Genomic DNA, 21,560 nt, shown 5'->3' with positions numbered 1-21,560 from the left:
AGGGTATGAGTTACATGTATAGTGAGAAAAAGATACAATTTAATTGCAGCAATTTACGAACAATCCCCATCCATTTTTTACCAAGCGGTTGCCATGCAAGATACGCCCACATTTTGCAAGAGATGGATTGAGAACAATTTCAAAAAAAGAAGTGATTTTTCGTACAATCAAGGGCCATAATTCAGGAAGTTACGATCCGATATGCATGAATATTGAAAGGAACCAAGATCTTTGGGTTATAAACATGTATTTCAAGTTTCATCAAAATCGGATCAAATTTGTGTCCTCTCTCCAGAGGGTCCAAAACCTTGATATACCATATACTTACAATATTTGCGTACGAGGAGCAGCCATTTTGTCCGGCAGTTTTGGTCCAATTTGTACGAAACTTCGGACTCAACCATCATAAGGGTGTAACAGTGATATATTCAAACGTTTTTTTAAATCGGATAAAAAATTGTGACATCTTGAGGGATCACATCCTAAAAACGCGACTTTTCATACAATCAAGGGCCATAATTCAGGAAGTTACGATCCAATATGCACGAATATCGAAAGGAACCAAGATCTTTGCGTTGTAAATATTCATTTCAAGTCTCTACAGGGTCCACAACATTGATATACCATATTTTTACGCTATTTGACAACGAGGCGTGGCCATTTTGTCTGTCAGTTTTGATTCGAGTTTTACCAAATTCGAACTCAACCATCCTTAGAGTATAACGGTGATATATTTAAACGGTTTTTTTTAAATCGGATAAAAATTGTGACCTATGGGGTCCAGAAGCTAAAAACGCGATATTTCGTACAATCAGGGACCATAATTCGGGAATTTATTGTTCGATATGCGCAAATATCGAAAGGAACCGAGATCTGTGGGTTATAAACATGCATTTCAAGTTTCATCAAAATCAGATGAAAATTGTGACCTCCAGAGGGTCCACAACCCTGATACGCAATATTTTGACACTATTTGCGAACGAGGGGCGGCCATTTTGTCCGTCAGTTTCGGTCCGATTTTTACGAAATTCGAACTCAACCAACCTTAGGGTGTAAAGGTGATATATTCACACGTTTTTTTTTTAAATCGAATGAAAATTGTGACCTCTATGGGGTCGACAAGCTAAAAATGCGAGTTTTCGTACAATCAGGGGCCATAATTCAGGAAGTTATGGTCCGTATGCGCAAATATCGAAAGGAACCGAGATCTGTGGGTTAAAAACATGCATTTCAAGTTTCATCAAAATCAGATGAAAATTGTGACCTCCAGAGGGTCCACAAGCTTGATACGCAATATTTTGACATTACATGTATTTGCGAACGAGGGGCGGCCATTTTGTCTGTCAGTTTCGGTCCGATTTTTACGAAATTCAATCTCAACCATCCTTAGGGTGTAACGGTGATATATTCACACGTTTTTTTTTAAATCGGATAAAAAATATGACCTCTATGGGGTCCACAAGCTAAAAACATCATTTTTCGTATAATAAGGGGCCATAATTCAGGAGGTTATGGTCCGATATGCGCGAATATCGAAAGGAACCGAGATCTGTGGGCTATAAACATACGTTTAAAGATTAAACCAAATCGGATAAAAATTGTGACCTCGACAGTGTTCAGAAGCTAAAAACGCAATTTTACGTACAATCATGGGCCATAATCCATGAAGTTACGGTCCAATACATGCTAATATTAATGTCGAAAGGAACCGAGATCTTGGGGAAATAAACCTATATTTCAAGTTTCGTTGAAATTGGATATGATTTGTGACCTGTAGAGTGTTCACAAGCAATTGTGGACGGACGGACATGGAGATTTTTTTATCAGACTACATAAACAATCCCACCTATATGACTTAATTATCCCACAAAGCAAAATTGATGCAATTTGTACATTTGGGCAATCAGTTTCATTTTCAGGCAAGTGAAATCATTGAACTACTTGCCCTAAGAAGTTAATGTTGAGTTAGGAATGTGTCATGTTTTATTTTCCAGCAACAATCCCAAGCATAATAATTACATGTCTACTTTTATGCACCCACCGGACTAATGAATACAGATATATGCCATACAATGACCTATAGGGGGAATTTTGCCCAGAACCACTCCGCTAAAGCCTACTATATTGAATTCTGTCAAGGGTTCTTTTACACCAATGTTTACACTGGAACTTGTGGTTTTTGTACCATCTGATTCTGAACAATTGGATACTGTCAATGCCAGGCCCCCCAGTCCCACCACGCTGACAAGGGAAAACCGCCCCAGAACTTTCTTGGCAAACCAAAGACCTCTTGGTTAGGGTGCCTGCGTCTTACTAAGCCCAATCATTTACAGTATTCTAGGCTAAATTTGACCTGTGAAGAAAGTTTTCTTAAAAATCAATTTAAATATTACCTACACATGTTTAAGGTAATGAGTGTTTCGCATCATGTCATACACGTCTTTGAATTCTTTACTTTAAAATTAGAATTTTTCTGAAAAAAAAGGGAAGTGAGGTTGAATAAAGATGAACATACGCTATGCAGTGGCCTATGACCATGAGGGTTTCTGTTGCTTTGAGGGAAGTTTTGTTTGGACAGCAGAGTTGCAGCCTTTTATAACAAATTCCAACTGCCAAGGGTTCTTTTACGTATCCTCCATCATGTCCAAGAGACCCTGGTCTTTCCTATCTGAATCTGACAAGGAGAAATAATGCCAGGAAATTCTGAGGAACTTACTTGGCAACACTGGGATCGAACCCTGAACTGTAACAGTGGCGAGGGTAATGAGTAATGGAAATGTAATTAATTACATTCCAAAAATTAAGACTCAAATTTTAGTATTTTATTGCGTATGGCTCTATTCTTTTGAACCTTAAAATAGACGAGAGAGAGAGAGAGAGAGAGAGAGAGAGAGAGAGTTTAACGCCCACTAGACACACACTAGGTCATTTCGGGACTAACACATGGTTCAATTTTATTTGAATAATTCGCTTGCGCGTAGGGGTCTTTAGTAGTGGGAGGAACCGGAGAAAACCCACGAGGTTGGACGGGCGACCCTACTCCCTGTCACGTACAACCGGGGAATCGAAACCCCGTCAGTCCTACCTATTATAATAGATACGCCATATGCAAAGTATTAATTATGGTTTTAGGGTTATGATGATTTATATAGGAGCCAAGGGCATTTTATATTGTGAAAAAATCATTTTAATTTAATTAGATATGCATTATCCAATAAGAAGTGTGGCACTTTGGGATTTTCAAATTATTATTGAAAAGGTCCATGGGACTGACATTTCAAATCTAGGCATCGGAACATTGGTTATTTCGTGTATTAGTTTAAAAGTTATTAAATACTTTTAAAATTCGACAATACTTTAATCTAGATTAATCGTTTGAGTCAGAAATATCACATGTTTGTGACAATTTCTCAATAGTTTCTGTTATCCAAAATACCACAAAACTACGAAATTCAAGCCATTTAGTTTATCGATACGCATTATTTCCATTGAAGCCTGCGAGTAAATCCAATGCCAAGGTCACGAAAGCGACATGCAATTTCAAGGCCAACCATCTGATACATTTCAAAACAAATAACACGCAATAAACTTATTTATTTCATCTCTTTACGACTGTCAGACCATGTGCAGGCATTGTTACAATGCATGAAACTCTCCTCATTGGTATTGTAACGCATAAAATTTAAAATTTCAGTTTGATTTTAGTTAAAATCTATTTAATTGATTTTAGTTTAAGTTTTTTTGAAACAGTGCCCTGGTCTTTACAACAATTAAAACTTTGAGAAATATTACATTAACTTACCTTAAATTGTTTTCATCAGTATCAATCAAGTTAGCGAAAAGAAAAAGATGGCGGCGATAACATGAGAAGAAGGCTACGATTGGATTAAATTTCACTTACGTCGATTGTTGACCAATCCTAGCGATCTTTAGAAAATACGAGTAAAAAAAAAAAGAAATTTAAAAAATCATTGTTTAATTTCATTAACAGAAATTCTGTTGTTTGTGTTTGGTTATAAATCTATTTCCTAAAAAAATGTTGAATTATGTATCAAAACATTGTTTTCCAATATCTTAACAACTTTCATGAACTAGGCTATATTTCGCTTGAGACTTGTAATGTATTAATTATCTCACATCTGGGTCACAGTAGTAACACCCACAAAAATAAATGGGTCAAAAATATTTTTAAATACTCGATCGCCATTTTGATAATACTAATAGGCGAATTTAATTACAGCTAGACCTACAATTAAAAACTTAGTTTAAGATGTTGTAGGCCTTCATCTCTATATATTTATTTAAAAAACAACTTAAAAACACATATTTAAACAGGATTCTAACTGACCCTGTTGTATTAATAGTAGCCTATACCATGGACCTTTTGATACAACTGGTTAACAATAAAATTGTTTTTTGGGGTTTTTTTTTGTATTGTCACTCTGTAAGTTCCCCTGAGCACTATAAATATGCTGTAATAATAATAATAGTATAATATTAATAAACAGAAATAATAATAAGCAAATTTTAGCAATGTCTAAATGTCAACATTTTTTGTAATCTTTTTTACATTTCTTCCAAAGCAAATGTTAATTATTGTATCAAAACATTGTTCAATATTTTAACTTTTCATGAATTATACTTTCTGAAATTTCGATGTCATTGAAAATATGATAGGTGTAGGGCCTACGTACGTAGGCCTAGGACTGTTGTTTTTTTAGCAGTGGGAGGAAACCGGAGGACCCGGAGAAAACCCACAAGGTTGGACAGGCGACTACTCCTTGTCACGTAACTGGGGAATCAAAACCATGCCAGTTGACTCAATAACAGACCTGACGATACAACGCGCTCACGCTAACCATTCAGTCATCCAAAACCCACCCCCGGTATCATCAAAAGTTTACATAGGTGTATTGGAAGGTTAATTTATGGTATCAAAACCCAATTTTGTCGGCATCAAAAACAAATTTGGATTTTGAAATAAGATAAGGCCTTAGTGCCTTATAGTTTTTTTTTTAAATGACAAATTCTCGCAATTTTAATATCGACTACAGACCTACTTAATGTCTTTTTGAGACTAACATATGGTTCAATTTTATTTCAATAATTTGCGCATGTGCGTAGGGGTCTTTAGCAGTGGGAGGAAACCAGAGGACCCGCAGAAAACCCACACGTAACTGGGGAATCGAAACCATGCCAGTTGACTCAATAACAGACCTTAGGATACAACGAGCACGTGCTAACCATTCAGCCATCCAAAACCCACCCCCGGTATTATCAAAAGTTTACATAGGTGTATTGGAAGGTGAATTTATGGTATCAAAACCAAATTATGTCGGCATCAAAAACAAATTTGGTCAAATACTGACAGAGAAATGTTCAATAGGGTCTACAGTAACTTTTTATTTTACAAAATTAAATTTGTTTTCAAACTGTATATATCTAACAATTTCTTTTCACTTTAATAAATGTAATATAATTTTAAACGACATCTAAAAAAATTGTCTCAAATTAAAACAATTCTGGTTCTTACATGTATATTGAATAAAATGCAGCTTGTCAGATCAAAGAAAATTCTTGCTTGATATTGGAAGACACTGTGGCTCAGTGAGAGAGAGAGAAATGGGGTGTAACGTCCACTAGACACACACTAGGTCATTTCGGGACTAACACATGGTTCAATTTTATTTGAATAATTCGCTTGCGCGTAGGGGTCTTTAGTAGTGGGAGGACCCGGAGAAAACCCACGAGGTTGGACAGGCGACCCTACTCCTTGTCACGTACAACCGGGAAATCAAAACCAACATGTAAGATTATATCATTTTTAAAAAAAATGAAAACAATAGACTTATTATAAGAGTAGAGAGAGAGAGAGAGATTGGGTTTAACTTCCACTCGACACAAACTAGGTAATTTCCGGACTAACACATGGTTCAATTTTATTCCAACAATTCGCTTGCGCGTAATGGTCTTTAGCAGTGGGAGGAAACCGGAGGACCCGGAGAAAACCCATGAGGTTGGACAGGCGACTCTTCTTGTCACGTACAACTGGGGAATCAAAACCACGCCAGTTGACTCAATGACATACTTTATGATACAGCGCGCAGGTTCTAGCCATTCGGCCATCCAACCCCCCTCAGTGAGTGAGACGTTGGCACACTAGCCGAGTCGTCCCGTGTTCGATCCTGTCATTGCCCAGGAAAGCTCTTCTAGATTTTACGCCTTGGTTCCCCCTTTCCAGTGGTGCAGGACATAGGGCCTGGCAAGAAGAGAGAGAAATGAAGTTTAATGTCCACTCTACACAAACTACGCCATAGCAGGACTAACACATGGATCAATTTTATTTCAATTATTTGGCTGTAGGGGTCTTTTGCAGTGGGAGAAATCATGTGTATAGTCGTGCGGATGGCACAACAACAAAAAAAACCAGGACATCACACATGCACATTGGCGTGTATGTAAAAGTTGGACAGTTGGATTTTGAAATGAGATAAGGCCTTAGTGCCTCATTGCACACTGTATGGCCAGGGGCGTAAATGTGGGGGTGTGTCGCAAAATCAGTGCAGTCGGTCGCAAAATAAGAGCAGTCGGTATCAAAATAAGTGCCCACTGCACACGTCACGCTACTCACGCAAAACTTTAGTATAAAATAACCTTGTCAACTTATCATGTTTGAAAAAATGATGTGTTTCACTCTTTTTCTGTTGTGAGTATGTAGGTCTAAGAACAAAATTTCCCCCAGGGAGAAAAATATTCGGTCTCAAAATAAGTGCAGTCACTGCAGTCGGTCTCAAAATTGTGCATCGCCGTCTTGATGAATTAATGAGGTAAACAAATATTGCCAGAATAGATCACAAATACTAGTCGGTCGCAAAATCAGTGCAGTCGGTCGTAAGATATGAGCAGTCGGTATCAAAATAAGTTCTCACTGCACACGTCACTCTACTCACGCAAAACTTTAGTTTTTCACCCCATGGCAAAAAAATAGTCGGTCTCAAAAAAAAGTGATCACCGCAGTCGGTCTCAGACTAAATGAATTAATGGGGTGTTTTCTGACCATCAGAATTCTGAAAAATCTCTCCCCAAAGTCCAGGGCATTTCAGAGACCAAGTAAGCGCCCCATTGAGGTAAAGTGCCCTCAGGCCCAGTCCTCAAAAATTAAAAGCTCAATTCCATTATGCCATCATTCTTCAACTCCTACTCTGTCTTATACTATCTCATCACTATCATATTCACAGTTGCAGTGAATCGCCCAGTTAGTAGTACCACTAGTGAGTGAGTCGCGGGTCAAAAGGCTGTAGAATTGTTAGTTCTACTCTCACAAAACAGGCGACATTGACAGATAGGCCTCTAGATTCTGTCCCATTTCTTATCTTCTCGTTAACGAGAATTTGGATCCATTTGCCATGACATTGACTAAAATTGTCAGGCCCAGTCCCAAAAATTAAAAGCTCGGTTACACATCTGAAATTTTTTCGCGCCTGCGGCGCTCGATTCCATTATAACATCATTCTTCCACTCCTCTGTTGTCTTATACTGTCTCAGCACTATCGTATTCACGGTTATACTGAACTGCCTAGTTATGTTAGTAGTACCACTTGCACTGGTGTGTGGGTCGTGGGCGTCAGACTATACAAAAGTTCTGTCAACTCTTACAAAACAGGCGGAATTGACAGGGGCAGATCTCGAGATTTTGTCTAATTGACTCACATTTCTGGTCCTCTCGTCCACAAGAATTTCTCCCAGCAATGACCTCAAATGCCAAGATATTGACTCAATTTTTCAAAATTTTCTCAAGTTGCTCAGTGTTATAGGCACAATCATATATGACATAAACTTTATGTCAACTTAAATAAAACTGCTTTCCAGCGAGACAAAGATCGCCAAACAACTATATAATTATACAATACCATCTATGTTCTACCGGGACGCTTAATGTTATATAGCCAGTATTTTGTTGACATTCATTGTGAGGTGGAATTGTGGCTGGGGTTGCGCCCTAGATTTGGACCCCCACCCCTATCTAGATCCGCTACTGCACATGGCCGCTACAAAACTCGCACCTGTGGTGCTCGGCTCCTGACTGCGTCACTCGCACTAGGGATATGGGCATCAGTAGGTCGCATTTTGGCTAAACACCCCCCCCCCCCCAAACAAAATCGTTATGTACGCCCCTGTGTATGGCGTATGTAATGGGTGTCTTTTTTGAACGTTTTTTGATAATAAGAGCATGAGTAATTCTTTTTTGTTAAGAATAAATGCTTCAATTATCCAAGGTTGGATCCCGGCATGTCAACAAAATTACTCAGTATTTCCGGAATAATTTACCATTGACAGTGGTGTCGGATAGATGTCCTGGCAAGAAACAGCATCTAGTTGTTCATACTGTTTATATAGCACCGCTGTCTGTGCATTCTCCAAAATTGTCTGACAGATTATTCCCCGGTTTCATCAGATGGAGCAGAAAAACAGGACATTATAACCAATCATTCAGTTTGTCACTTGCTAATACAGGGGAGCCACAGTGGCTCGGTGGGTAAGACATTTGCTTTACTAACATTAGTGGCTCTGTGAGTAAGACATTGGCTCGCTAACTTAGAAATCCCAAGTTTATCAGGATTTTCTGGTGTGGTTCCTCATTGTTAGCGGTGCAGGACGGAAGACCTGGCAAGAGACAAAGTAATGGAGTGCACATAAAAGAACCCTTGGCAGTTGGAATTCAATGTGTCAGGGCAAAATTTCCCCTATAGCACTCTGAATGGCGTATTACTGTTTTCACTTGCTCAGTCAGAGAAGAACATCAGGACGTTAAACCCCATTTCATTTCATATCAGTTGCTTAATGCAGGCTCACTAACCAGGATCCCACTGTTGGCCTAGACAGTTCATTAGGATTTTCTGACCAAAGGTTTCTCATTGTCAGTAGTGTAGGGCGGAGGGCCTGTCAAGAAAGTATCCATGGTTGTTTCGAGTAGTTAGGACATTGGTGTGCACGTAAAAGAGCCCGAGGTCTTGTGTGTGTGCATGTAAAAGAGAGAGAGAGAAATGGGGTTTAACCTCCACTCGACACAAACATATGGTTCAATTTTATTTCAATAATTCGCTTTTGCGTTGGGGTCTTTAGTAGTGGGAGGAAAGCGGAGGACCCGGAGAAAACCCATGAGGTTGGACAGGCGACCCTACTCCTTGTCACGTACAACCGGGAAATCAAAACCAACATGTAAAAGAAGTTGTAAATTGATATAAGAGTAGGTCATATTGCAGCTGTCAAGGTAAAATTTCCCACAGCACACTGCACATTTTGTGTTTGTATATGAGATAGTGAAAAAATGGGGTTTAATGTCCACTCAACACAAACCGGGGAACTTCCGGGCTAACATTTAGTTCTTCGCTTGCATCTTTTCTTTTCAATGTGGGGGTTGAATGGTCTTGTGCTTAATGTGTGCACGTGAAATCATAAGGTCTGTCGTGGACAGACTAGCCGAATCATTCGGCTTCGGCCAAATAAGTGGGCATACTCCCACCCGATTCGATTGCATCACCTTTGACCTCGCATGATTAAACATGGCAGCGACCATGTCTTCAAACAATCACGTGACTTCTGGATATGATTGGTGGTTAAATATAATTCGGGCGAATATATCAAACATGTTTGATTCGCGAATCATTCAGTCAGATGACAGTGACCAATATTGGCGCGGATTCATTCGACAGAATCATTCGGCTACTGTGTCCACCGCTTAAAGCAATATGCACTAACTCATTTCAACAACAATAAAATGTCAGCAGCATAATATTGTAAACATAGAATATAGCAATTTAATAGCTATCACTTTCACATGCAAAATTGTTTATATATTTTATGGCCAAATGGAATTTTTATTTGCCAAATCTTACTTTGCTTTACATTAGCCCATTCTTTAGATGATTTACTAAGATCCAGTTTATTATTTGGTTATTTTAATAAAGTTTTGCTTAAATATCACAGCAATATTAGGCTATCATATACATTTACAAATTTTTTTGATAGCCAACCCTATTTTTTCAGTCAGATGTAAAACTACATGTATTGCCTATTGAGTGTTATTGGTGGCTCTGGTCTTTTAAAATACCGTATTGAATGAAATATTTTAAATATGTACCGGCATCGCGCAGCCTACACAACACATCAAATTTTAGAAGGATTACCAAATTTCCAGCAAATTTACTTTTACGGTGTAGCCTACACATGTATGATGGTCTGTTATTATATTTAGGTACCTGAATCATTGATAGAAATCGCAAGTTTATTTGTAAGATGAGTTTTACATAAGACTCGTCATTCACTTGTGTACATTTTGAAGCGGTAGCCTGATAAAAGAAATGCCTACCGTAAATCTCGATCATTCGGGAATCGTCGCTAATCGCTATATAACGCCTACGACCCATGGTGGCAGTATAATTTGAAATAATATAATGTCAAATAAGGCAGGCATGCTTGCATTCCGTGTGTTCAAAGCCACATTAGGTCCTAATGAAATTCAACTATCAAAACATTCAATTCTCGTCGGCCATTTTGATTATAGTCTATGCCTATTAGAGCGTACCGGTATCCGATACATAACCTAGATACAGGACGCCGCCATGTTGGTGGACAACAACACACCACCTCTCCGTAAACATGGTAATGGATTTTAGACCATCCAACATTGATTGTTTTTCAAAGTAAATAAATATAAATGCGCCAGAAAATAATTTACATATTTGAAAAGAGCAAAGAACGTGCTTTTCTGTGATACGTAATATGACATCTGGAATTTTGTATTAAGACCCACATTTTTATACGCCCACATTTTCATGTGGACGTATTATGCCGTCCATCCGTCCGTCCGTCCGTCCACAATTTGTTTGTGGACACTCTACAGGTCACAATTCTTATCCGATTTTGACGAAACTTGAAATATAGGTTTATCTCCAAAAGATATCAGCTGCTTTCGATATTGGCATGTATCGGATCGAAACTTCATGGATTATGGCCCCTGTTTGTACGAAAAATCACGTTTTTAGCTTGTGGACCCTATAGAGGTCACAATTTTTTTCCGATTTTGTTGAAACTTGAAATGTAAGTTTATAACCAAAAGATCTCGGTTCCTTTCGATATTCGCGCATATCAGACGGTAACTTCCTGAATTATGGCCCCTGATTGTACGAAAAATCGCGTTTTTAGCTTGTAGACCCTATAGAGGTCATAATTTTTATCCGATTTAAAAAACCGTATTATTATATCACCGTTACACCCTAAGGAAGACAGATCGAATTTCGTGAAAATCGGCCCAAAATTGACAGACAAAATGGCCGCCGTTCGTTCTCAAATAGCGTAAGAATATGGTATATCAAGGTTGTGGACCATATAGAGGTCACAATTTTTATACGATTTTGTTGAAACTTGAAATGTCAGTTTATAACCAAGAGATCTCGGTTCCTTGCGATATTCGCGCATATCGGACCGTAACTACCTGAATTATGGCCCCTGTTTGTATGAAAAATCGCTTTTTTAGCTTGTGGACCCTATTGAGGTCATAATTTTTATCCGATTTAAAAAAACGTATTATTATATCACCGTTACACCCTAAGGATAGCTGAGTTCGCAATTTTGTGAAAATCGGCCCAAAATTGACAGACAAAATGGCTGCCGTTCGTTCTCAAATAGTGTAAAAATATGGTATATCAAGGTTGTGGACCCTATAGAGGTCACAATTTTTATCCGATTTTGTTGAAACTTGAAATGTACGTTTATAACCCAAAGATCTCTGTTCCTTTCGATATTCGCGCATATCGGACCGTAACAACCTGAAGTATGTCCCCTGTTTGTACGAAAAAATCGCGTTTTTAGCTTGTGGACCCTATAGAGGTCATAATTTTTATCCGATTTAAAAAAAAACATATTATTATATCACCGTTACACCCTAAGGACGACTGACTTCGAATTTGGTGAAAATCGGCCCAAAACTGACAGACAAAATGGCTGTCGTTCGTTCTCAAATAGCGTAAAAATATGGTATATCAAGGTTGTGGACCCTATAGAGGTCACAGTTTTTATCCGATTTTGTTGAAACTTGAAATGTAAGTTTATAACACAAAGATCTCAGTTCCTTTCGATATTTGCGCATATTAAATTTTAATTTCCTGAATTATGGCCCTTGATTGTAGGAAAAATCACTTTCTTGTTAGCTTGTTCTCTATCCATCTCTCGAAAATGTGGGCGTATCCTGCCTGGCAGCCGCTGGTTAATTTAAATACCCGGCCATATCCCCGTCAAATAATACGAGTTCCGTACCACTGGACTTTAGACGAAGCGAAACAGTGAATAACCACCAATTTGATTAATTATTATGTGTAAATAATGAATACAGGATTACATTTCCCCGACACAGAAAGGGGGGGATATATAATAAGCTGCGTATCTAGTACTTGGACTCCGTGAAGAGCGAACCCCGCTAATGACCTATTTTTAGACAGACGCCATATTTCAATACATTCACTTATTTGTTTAAATCGCGTAGGCTAATGAATATGGATTTTAAAACAGTTCAGGCGGTATATATATATATATATATATATATATATATATATATATATATATATATATAGAGAGAGAGAGAGAGAGAGAGAGAGAGAGAGTAAAAAAATGGCAAAAGAAAACTACATATTTTCCGCTAGCGCGTTTACAACTTACGTTGCTCTTCAGGCGGCTTTTAATAGATACATATTATGACGTCATGGTTACATTATGAACAATACATGCAAGGGTGATAACTCGGTACATTTTTAACCATTAATTTGAAACCTATCCTCTCATTTGGAGATAAGTTTTGGATGGTATTTGTCAATAAAAAACTTTTCTTTGGCCTCTAAGAGGTCATTATTCTTATTATTGAGCCTATATAATGGAAATACACTAAACTTGCCTCCACAACACACTGCTAGATGTTCACTTAGTGGAATCATCCTGTATTTGGGTTGCAGTATGTGTTGTCTGTGAAGATTTACTCTCAGTCTAGTCTAAGCATCATTTGCGTCTTCCCTATATAGGTACCCTTGCACCCCGGACATGTTATAAGGTATACAACAAAACTTGATTGACAATTCATTGACTGCTTTACATAAAATATAGTGTCACTATTAACTTTAATAGATAACCCTTAAATGATTGCATAGCAAGTTTTACATCTTGGATCATTACATTTTGAAACTACTGGTAATGAAGCGACAGATTCAAAATGTGATGATGTTAATAATCTAGCTAGATTAGACGGCTGTTTTAGACTATTAATTACGTTCATTTTTCTTAGGATTATATCCATAGTTTGACTATGTTTAAGAATATGGGTGTAATTTTCAATAATATATTTTCCATATTCTTGGGTTGGATTAAACGTAGTAACTAAAGCAACGTCACGTTTATCAGAGGTTGCAGGCATTTTTGGTTGCCTTAAAAGATCTTGGTCCAGATCCAATGCTCTTTGATTCGCATTGTCTATTAACTTTTCTGGATATTTTTGTTTTAGTAAAAATCCCTTTAACTCCTGCAATCTCTGATTTTTAATGTCCCAATTTGAAACAATTGTACAAATGCGTCTAGCTAGGTTATATGGGATATTTCTTTATGTATGAGACGGGTGACAAGAACTGAAATTCAGGTATTGATGTGTATCTGTTGGCTTGTAAAAAATATCTGTTTCAATAGAGCCGTTAGGGTGAAGTATTAATTTCACATCTAGAAAATTTCGTGTTGTTCTACTCTGTTCAATTGTGAACTGAATACTGCCATCTAAATTGTTTAACATTTTATGGAGTTCAGAGATGATTTCTGAAGATACTTTAAGGACCACAAAACAATCATCCAAAAATCGTTTCCAAGACATCCTTATTAGGTCACTGAAAATATTTCCATAAGTTGTTGTCACCCTCTCATACCATATTTCCTCAAGATAACCTAAAGTTAGTGTAGCATAGGTGGGACCAACTTTAGTACCCATTGCGACTCCTTTGATTTGTGAATAGTATAGGTTATTAAAGGAAAATATGTTATTTGACAGAACAATATCCAGAGCACCGAGAATAAAAGAATTCGAAAAGCGATCTGGTATCAAATCATTATGATTATTTAGCCAATATTCTATAGCTTTTAGTCCCAGATCTTTTGTGATATTATTGTATAAATTTACTACATCGAAGCTAATGAGAGTGCTACTCGGTTCTACCTGTTTAGGCAATTGATGTAAATAATCAATATCGTCACGAAGAAAACTTTTTACGCGAGAACATAAAGGTTTTAGAATAATGTCAATGAAGTTGCCGAGTCGCTGGGTACTGCTGTTGCCCCCCCCCCCCACACACACAACTGGTCTGAATTTAAACTCTTCATGACTCAATACTTGTACAACTTCATCCTCAGAATTCTTGACAGCTTCTTCTATCAATTTGCTCTTATGGACTTTTGGTTAGCCATAAAAAAAAAAGCAGTAGTTGGTTCAAAAATAACGAGATACTCTTCTTCACCTGTATGTAGTACATTGTTGTTTTTGGTAATTTATTTAACTACCTTTTTCTTCACAGAATCATTTTCTTGGATGCTTGAAAGTCGGTAGTATTCCGCGTCAGTTAACATTTTCACGATGCTCTGTTCATAGAATAAGCTCGCCATAACCACTATAGCACCGCCTTTGTCAGCTTGTTTCACAATGATGTTGGAATTATTCTTCAACTCGTTTAAAGCCTTTAATTCACCTTTACTCAAATTTTGTTTGTAAGACATTGGTTGAATTTTGTGAGATGCTATAGAAGTTACAAATTTGTCGAGATATGTATCTTTACCTAGTCTCGGTGTGAAGTTTGATTGTTTCTGACTAGGCATTCCGATTCCATTGGATTAGTTTCATTGAGATCTTCATCATCATCTTTATGAACGTGGTGTTGTAGTCTCAATTTCCTACAGAATTGTGATAGTTCTGATTGCAACGCAAGTAGTCTCTTCGGGGTGTAGGTGTGAATTTTAGTCCCCGTTTAAATAGACTAATGTGATCTTCTGTTAATTGTACGCTGCAAAGATTAATTACAATAGGCTTTACTTTCGTTGGTTCTTGAAACGGCTTCGATTTTTCTGCCGGCCCTGTCCTAAAACAGATCTCCTATTATCGTTTGTTTCCTCTGTAGTTTCTCGGGAATTTTGTTTAGCACTCCGTGAGTTACGTTGAGGGTTGTATTGCCTTTTACGACGGGTTGTAACTTCCTGCCATTCATTTCTGGGGGGAGGTTTAACTGGATTTTTTATCTTGGGTTTTTGTTTGTCTGCTGAGTCCGGCGAAGGTTTTTATTTGTAACGTGCCTTTTATTGTAGCTTCTAACAATGGACCTTTTACGTACTTCCATTACTTCAGGATCTGTGAATTTGTGCTCATCCGATTGTTTACCATCGGTAGGTTTGAAGTAGTCTGATCCATACTTCTCCGAGTACTGGTCAAGCCAATGTTTTCGGTTAGTCCAGGTTGACTCTGCCTCATTTTTTTGGAGTAAACAATCGGACTCCCATTGTTTCTTAGTTTCTTCCAAATTTTCTTTGTTTAGCGCATGGTCACAAAATAATTCATGCATGTCTTGATCGATCTGTTGCCATTTTTCTCTGAAATTTATGGCATTGATCTTCATTGCCTCCATTTGGGCTTTGAATTTGTGGATAGCAAGATCAAGTCTAAATCGACGACTTCTTTGGATTGTCCGGTGACAGGCTTTAGTCGGTATTTTACTGGTATTAGTATGTTTTCACGACTTATCCACTCCTCATATACATTTTTATATTGTACAGTATGGTAGTAGTTTTTGTACCATCGACTGTGGTTGGCTTTTTGTGCGGCCCATGATTTTCGCAATTTTAATTTCAACGCGTCAGATTGTGCCGCTTCGGTTGATTTGGTAGCCTGTTTCTGGCGGTCTGCGACATCATTTGAATTGCATTTATTAATGACGTCCACTATTTTTGAGAGGATCTTTGGAATGTTTTTCTCTTCGTCGTTGCTATTCATACATTGCTGTGTGAATCCAAACAAATCTTTAAGAAGGCAAAGTGTCTGGTCTTGTTTAACCTCAATTTGCCCGATCTTACCTCTCAGATCGTTTACCGCCTTTGTTAATTCGTCCAACTATCTGTTGGTTTTAGTGGTTTTCGTTTCCTTCCCTTCTCTGTGCCAGCCATTAGAGCGTAGAATGTGGTGAATAATAAATTAAAGCTGCTCTATGGTAATATATAGAGAAAATAAAAAAATGGCAAAAGAAAACTACATATTTTCCGCTAGCGCTTTCACAACTTACGTTGCTCTTCAGGCGGCTTTTAATATTGCCACTAATTAATAAATAATAGATACATATTATGACGTCATGCAAGGGTGATAACTCAGTACATTTTTAACCATTAATTTGAAACCTTTCCTCTCATTTAGAGTTAAGTTTTTGATGGTATTTTCTTTGGCCTCTAAGAGGTCGTTATTCTTATTATTATTTCCGCGCGCGACATTATTCCTTTTTTTGTTAATGAGCGGAGCGGAGCCGGGCGATTGTTGTGGGGGCGTCGTGCGGGCGGGGAGGGGGCACTGCTGCGCGACATTTTATTTCATCATTTATTTTATCAATTTTGAAAGTGTGAATGAAATGATCGTTTTTTTAATAGTCTTTCAGAAGTTACGATGAAATGATCATCAATTTTCACTGTCTCCCAGAAGTGTTAATGGCATGTAGTTGTATATAGACTATCTATTTTCACTGTCTCCCAGAAATGTTAATGGCATGTAGTTGTATATAGACTTTCGGAAGTGACGATGAAATGATCATCTATATGATCTATCTCACAAAAGTGTGAATAAAATGATTGTTTTTTTAATAGTCTTTCAGAAGTGACGATGAAATGATCATCTATTTTCACTGTCTCCCAGAACTGTTAATGACATGTAGTTGTATAAAGACTATCTCCCAGAAGTGTGAATGACATGCTGTGAAAAAAGACCATCTTTCAGAAGTGACGATGAAATGTGTACACTTCATTTCGGTACGGGCGGGAACGTCACATTCTCTCGATTATATTGTTTGAGAATTGTTTTCTTCTTTATTAGTAAGTGCAGGGGGGTGCACCACACATAATTTACACAAAAACAAATATACATATATATATATATATATATATATATATATATGGTATTTTATTAAAATTGCATTGGTAGTTGAAAATCACTCATAAAATGGCACAGCCAACTTCATGATAATATCAAGTCTTTACACATTCCATAGTAATAAGCGAATAATTCAAATACAAGGTCATTAACAAACACTTTTTCCGCCCAGTTCGTACAATTCCTAGAGTATACTTTATTTAAAAAACAACATCGGTGAACTATCGGTAATCTAAAATCATAAAACTTACAAACAATCAACGAGTAAAACTTATTCATTCCATACAATTAATGTATGTACGAGTCAAGTATTTAGCACGATTATTTTATTATATTGAGCATGTGTGACATGGCTTTATTTTACGTCTGCTTCCAACGGAAAATGTAAAATAAAGCCATTTTATATTGGGCACAAGCACCATTTCTTAAATAGCACCATGCCCTTTAACAAAGAATTGCATGCTTTTTTTGTGAGGCAAAGAGTCTCTTTATTCTTTGATTCATAGTTTTCCAGACAAATTGTCGCCTCGATATTCCAAATGTTACTATTAATAATCTATTTAACTGTGGGATAAGTTACAATTCATAAGATCTTGTTTTTTGATATTTTCTTGAAAGAGTCTTCGGAGTGATGACGTCTAAAACAATGAAAATTAATATTTGTTTCTGTGATAATTATTGGAAACATAACGGGGTTATTAATGGGGATATTTATCGTCTATTGTATGAATGCGGTAAGCAGTTTGTATGTTGAATTTGTAAGTTTAACAGGTTAAAGTACAAAAATATTTTGTAAAAGGGGTGACGTGGCTATATTTAAGAAACGATTTAACGTATTGATCTGGTTTGGAAATTGGAAAACTGTATTTGTCAAAAGACGGAGCTTGTGTTATCAGTTTAAAGTCAATATTAGAAAATATCAATGACAGAAATTAAATAAATTTAAAACATTGAAGCATACCATAAACGGAGCTATACTATATAGCGGAAAACACCGGAAAACTACCGGAAAACACCATGTTATACTGAATACCGGAAAACACCGGAAAACACACTAAATACCGGAAACCACCCGAAAAAGGTAACAAGGAGAAGGGCTATACTATAAACCGGAAACAAACCCTAGCCCTAACCAAGGCACACAGAGGACCAGGCTCCCGGTTACCTATTTAGGGTGCTAGTCTCCGGGTTAACTATTTAGGGTATTTTCCGATATTTAGTGTGTTTTCCGGTATTTAGTGTTTTTCCGGTGTTTTCCGGGATTCAGCATAAAATGGTGTTTTCCGGTTGTTTTCCGGTGTTTTCCGGTATATAGTATTGCCGCATAAACGGCATACTGAATGTATTGTGTGATTTTAACGGATTAAGTAATTTGAACAGCTGATATAAGGTGATTAACAAAGTTACTTCTACATTGTCATGTTTGTTATACCCCCGTCAGACCAGGGTGGCGTCCTTACTACGCTGCTACGGCGACGGAAAATGGTCTCAGATCGCATTAAGATCGCCATAAGCGTGGTAAAAGCGTGGTGAAATCGCCAGATGTCGCACATTAGTCGCCAGTGATCGCCGTGTCACGGCGTTTGTTTTGAGCATATTGAAAATAAACGTCGAGGTTCTACGATCTGACCGGGAAAGCTGCGAGAACGTGGTGGGGTCATGAAGATCGCCAAACAAGCGTAGTAACATCTCCATGAAGGTAGTACACGCGCAGTACACACATTGCAAAGACGCTGCGAATATTGTAACATTTGTAACGGGCACTTCATGGGTTCTTCACCATGACCCTCGCGTTGTCATGGCGATGTTACGATGATTTAACCACTGTTGCGCGATTACACCACGTCCTCATGGCGATCTTATGGGGTTCCCACTGCGTTTATGGACCATGGCGCGGTTAACGTCAATGGCTTGAACTGTCATGGCTTCATTCATAAACAACTACTGTAATCCTTATGAGATTTTGTACAGATTAGGCATGATCATTCCTTTGAAAGACAAGATGCTTCATAGTTTTTCATGTCAGGTGCCTCAGGGTAAGGATTTCATAGGTTTGATAGGTTTAGAATTTCAACTCTCAGTATTTTTATACGCCCACATTTTCATGTGGACGTATATTGTCGTCGCCCCTGTCCGTGCGGACGTCCACAATTGTTTGTGAACAGTCTACAGGTCACAATTTTTATCCGATTTCAATGAAACTTGAAATATAGGTTTATCACCCAAAGATCTCGGTTCCTTTCGATATTGGCATGTATCGGACTGTAAATTCATGGATTATGGACCCTGATAGTACGAAAAATCACGTTTTTAGCTTGTGAACACTGTAGATGTCACAATTTTTATCCGATTTGGTTTAAACTTGAAATGTATGCTTATAACCCAAAGATCTCGGTTCCTTTCGATATTCGCGCATATCGGAACTTCCTGAATTATGGCCCCTGATTGTACTTAAAAATCGCGTTTTTAGCGTGTGTACCCTATAGAGGTCATAATTTTTATCCGATTTAAAAATCATATTATTATATCACCGTTACACCCTAGGGACGGCTGAGTTCGAATTTCGTGAAAATCAGCCCAAAACTGACAGACAAAATGTCCGCCGTTCGTTCTCAAATAGCGTAAAAATATGGTATATCAAGGTTGTGGACCCTATAGAGGTCACAATTTTTATCCGATTTTGTTGAAACTTGAAATGTAAGTTTCTAACCCAAAGATCTTGGTTCCTTTCGATATTAGCGCATATCGGACCGTAACTTCCTGAATTATGGCCCCTGATTGTACGAAAAATCGCGTTTTTAGCTTGTGGGCCCTATAGAGGTCATAATTTTTATCCGATTTAAAAAAAAAACATATTATTATATCACCCTTACACCCTAAGGACGACTGTGTTCGAATTTCGTGAAAAGCAGCCCAAAACTGACAGACAAAATGGCCGCCCCTCGTTCTCAAATAAGGTAAAAAATATGGTATATCAAGGTTTTGGACCTATAGAGGTCACAATTTTTATCTGATTTTGTTGAAACTTGAAATGTAAGTTTATAACCCAAAGATCTGGGTTCCTTTCCATATTTGCTCATATCGAATTGTAATTTTCTGAATTATGGCCCTTGATTGTAGGAAAAATCACTTTCTTTTTTGCTTGTTCTCTATCCATCTCTCGAAAATGTGGGCGTATCCTGCCTGGCAGCCGCTGGTTTAATTTACAACTTTGCATTTCAGAATGTCCAGAATGTAAGATGAGATTTGCTTTAGCCAAAGGTGGTTGTATGCATTTCATTTGCCCTCAGTGTAGTTATGAGTTTTGCAGCGGCTGTAATAAACCTTTTTTTCATGAAGTAAGTGAACCAGTTTTTATACGCCCACATTGAAATGTAGTTATATACTATTCAAAAAAAGTAGGGGATATTTGATTTTTAAGTGTTATTAAAGTCACCTAATGAAACTGACGAAGAAACAAATGACAAAATGAAATGAAGTTCACATTCATCGATTTATTCCAAATGATCGTTAGACTAAGTAAGGCACAGACTGACCATTATAAGGGTAAAATGATACCCGGGGTCAAACAGCAAAGTTACCACAGCATCACAACCAAGTCAGTAACGGGTAAATCCTCCTCTGTTTGCCAAACAAGCATTGATCCGACGTGGCATACTCCTAATGAGACGTCTAAGGTCATTTTGGTCCAGATTGTCCCATTCCTGTTGCAACGCAGCAGCAAGTTCTTGGACATTGGCAGGACGTTGTTGACGTTGACGTAACCTCTGTCCAAGCATGTCCCAGACATGCTCGATGGGGGAGAGGTCGGGACTCAGTGCTGGCCAAGGTAATGTGGTGATGTTCTGTTGTTTGAGGTAACCTGTAACGATCCTGGCCCTGTGACATCTTGCGTTGTCATCCTGGAAGATGAAACGGCGGCCATGACGTCGTGCGAACGGCACAACATGGACTGCCAAGATGTTGTCCCGGTAGTACTGGCCTGTAACACGCCCTGCAACAACATGTAAAGCCGTTCTTCCAGCAACAGTGATGCCTCCCCACACCATAACAGAACCACCCCCAAATCGATCATGTCTGATGACGTTAACGTCTTGGAAGCGCTCGTTTCGACGACGCCACACCCTCCTACGTCTGTCCAAAAAATCAACAGTGAACCTTGACTCATCTGAAAACATCACATTGCTCCAGCGTCGATTATCCCAGTGTTGACGATCCCTACACCAACGACGTCTTGCCTGAATGTGATGATCTCTCAAACAAGGGATCACGCTAGGACGTCGGGCGCGAAGGTGACCCCTATGCAGTCGATTCCGAATCGTCTGACCACTCACTCTCACACCAGTGTCTGTTTGAAGACGAG

General features: G+C 38.1%; 1 protein-coding gene across 2 annotated transcripts in view; it reads left to right on the top strand.

Annotated features, from left to right (window-relative positions):
* LOC126814503 (E3 ubiquitin-protein ligase RNF31) overlaps positions 1-21,560 on the top strand; it is a 384,135-nt gene that overhangs the window by 302,086 nt on the left and 60,489 nt on the right. For both annotated transcript variants that reach the window (XM_050539678.2, XM_050539679.2), the window contains exon 18: positions 20,420-20,535. In XM_050539678.2, coding sequence (XP_050395635.1) covers positions 20,420-20,535 — 116 coding nt within the window. The remainder of the gene's footprint in view (positions 1-20,419; positions 20,536-21,560) is intronic.

This window comes from Patella vulgata, chromosome 3 (assembly GCF_932274485.2).
Source record: "Patella vulgata chromosome 3, xgPatVulg1.2, whole genome shotgun sequence".
NCBI lineage: Eukaryota > Metazoa > Mollusca > Gastropoda > Patellidae > Patella > Patella vulgata.
Note: the sequence above shows the minus strand (reverse complement) of the source record. Positions and strands in the feature narration are given on the sequence as shown.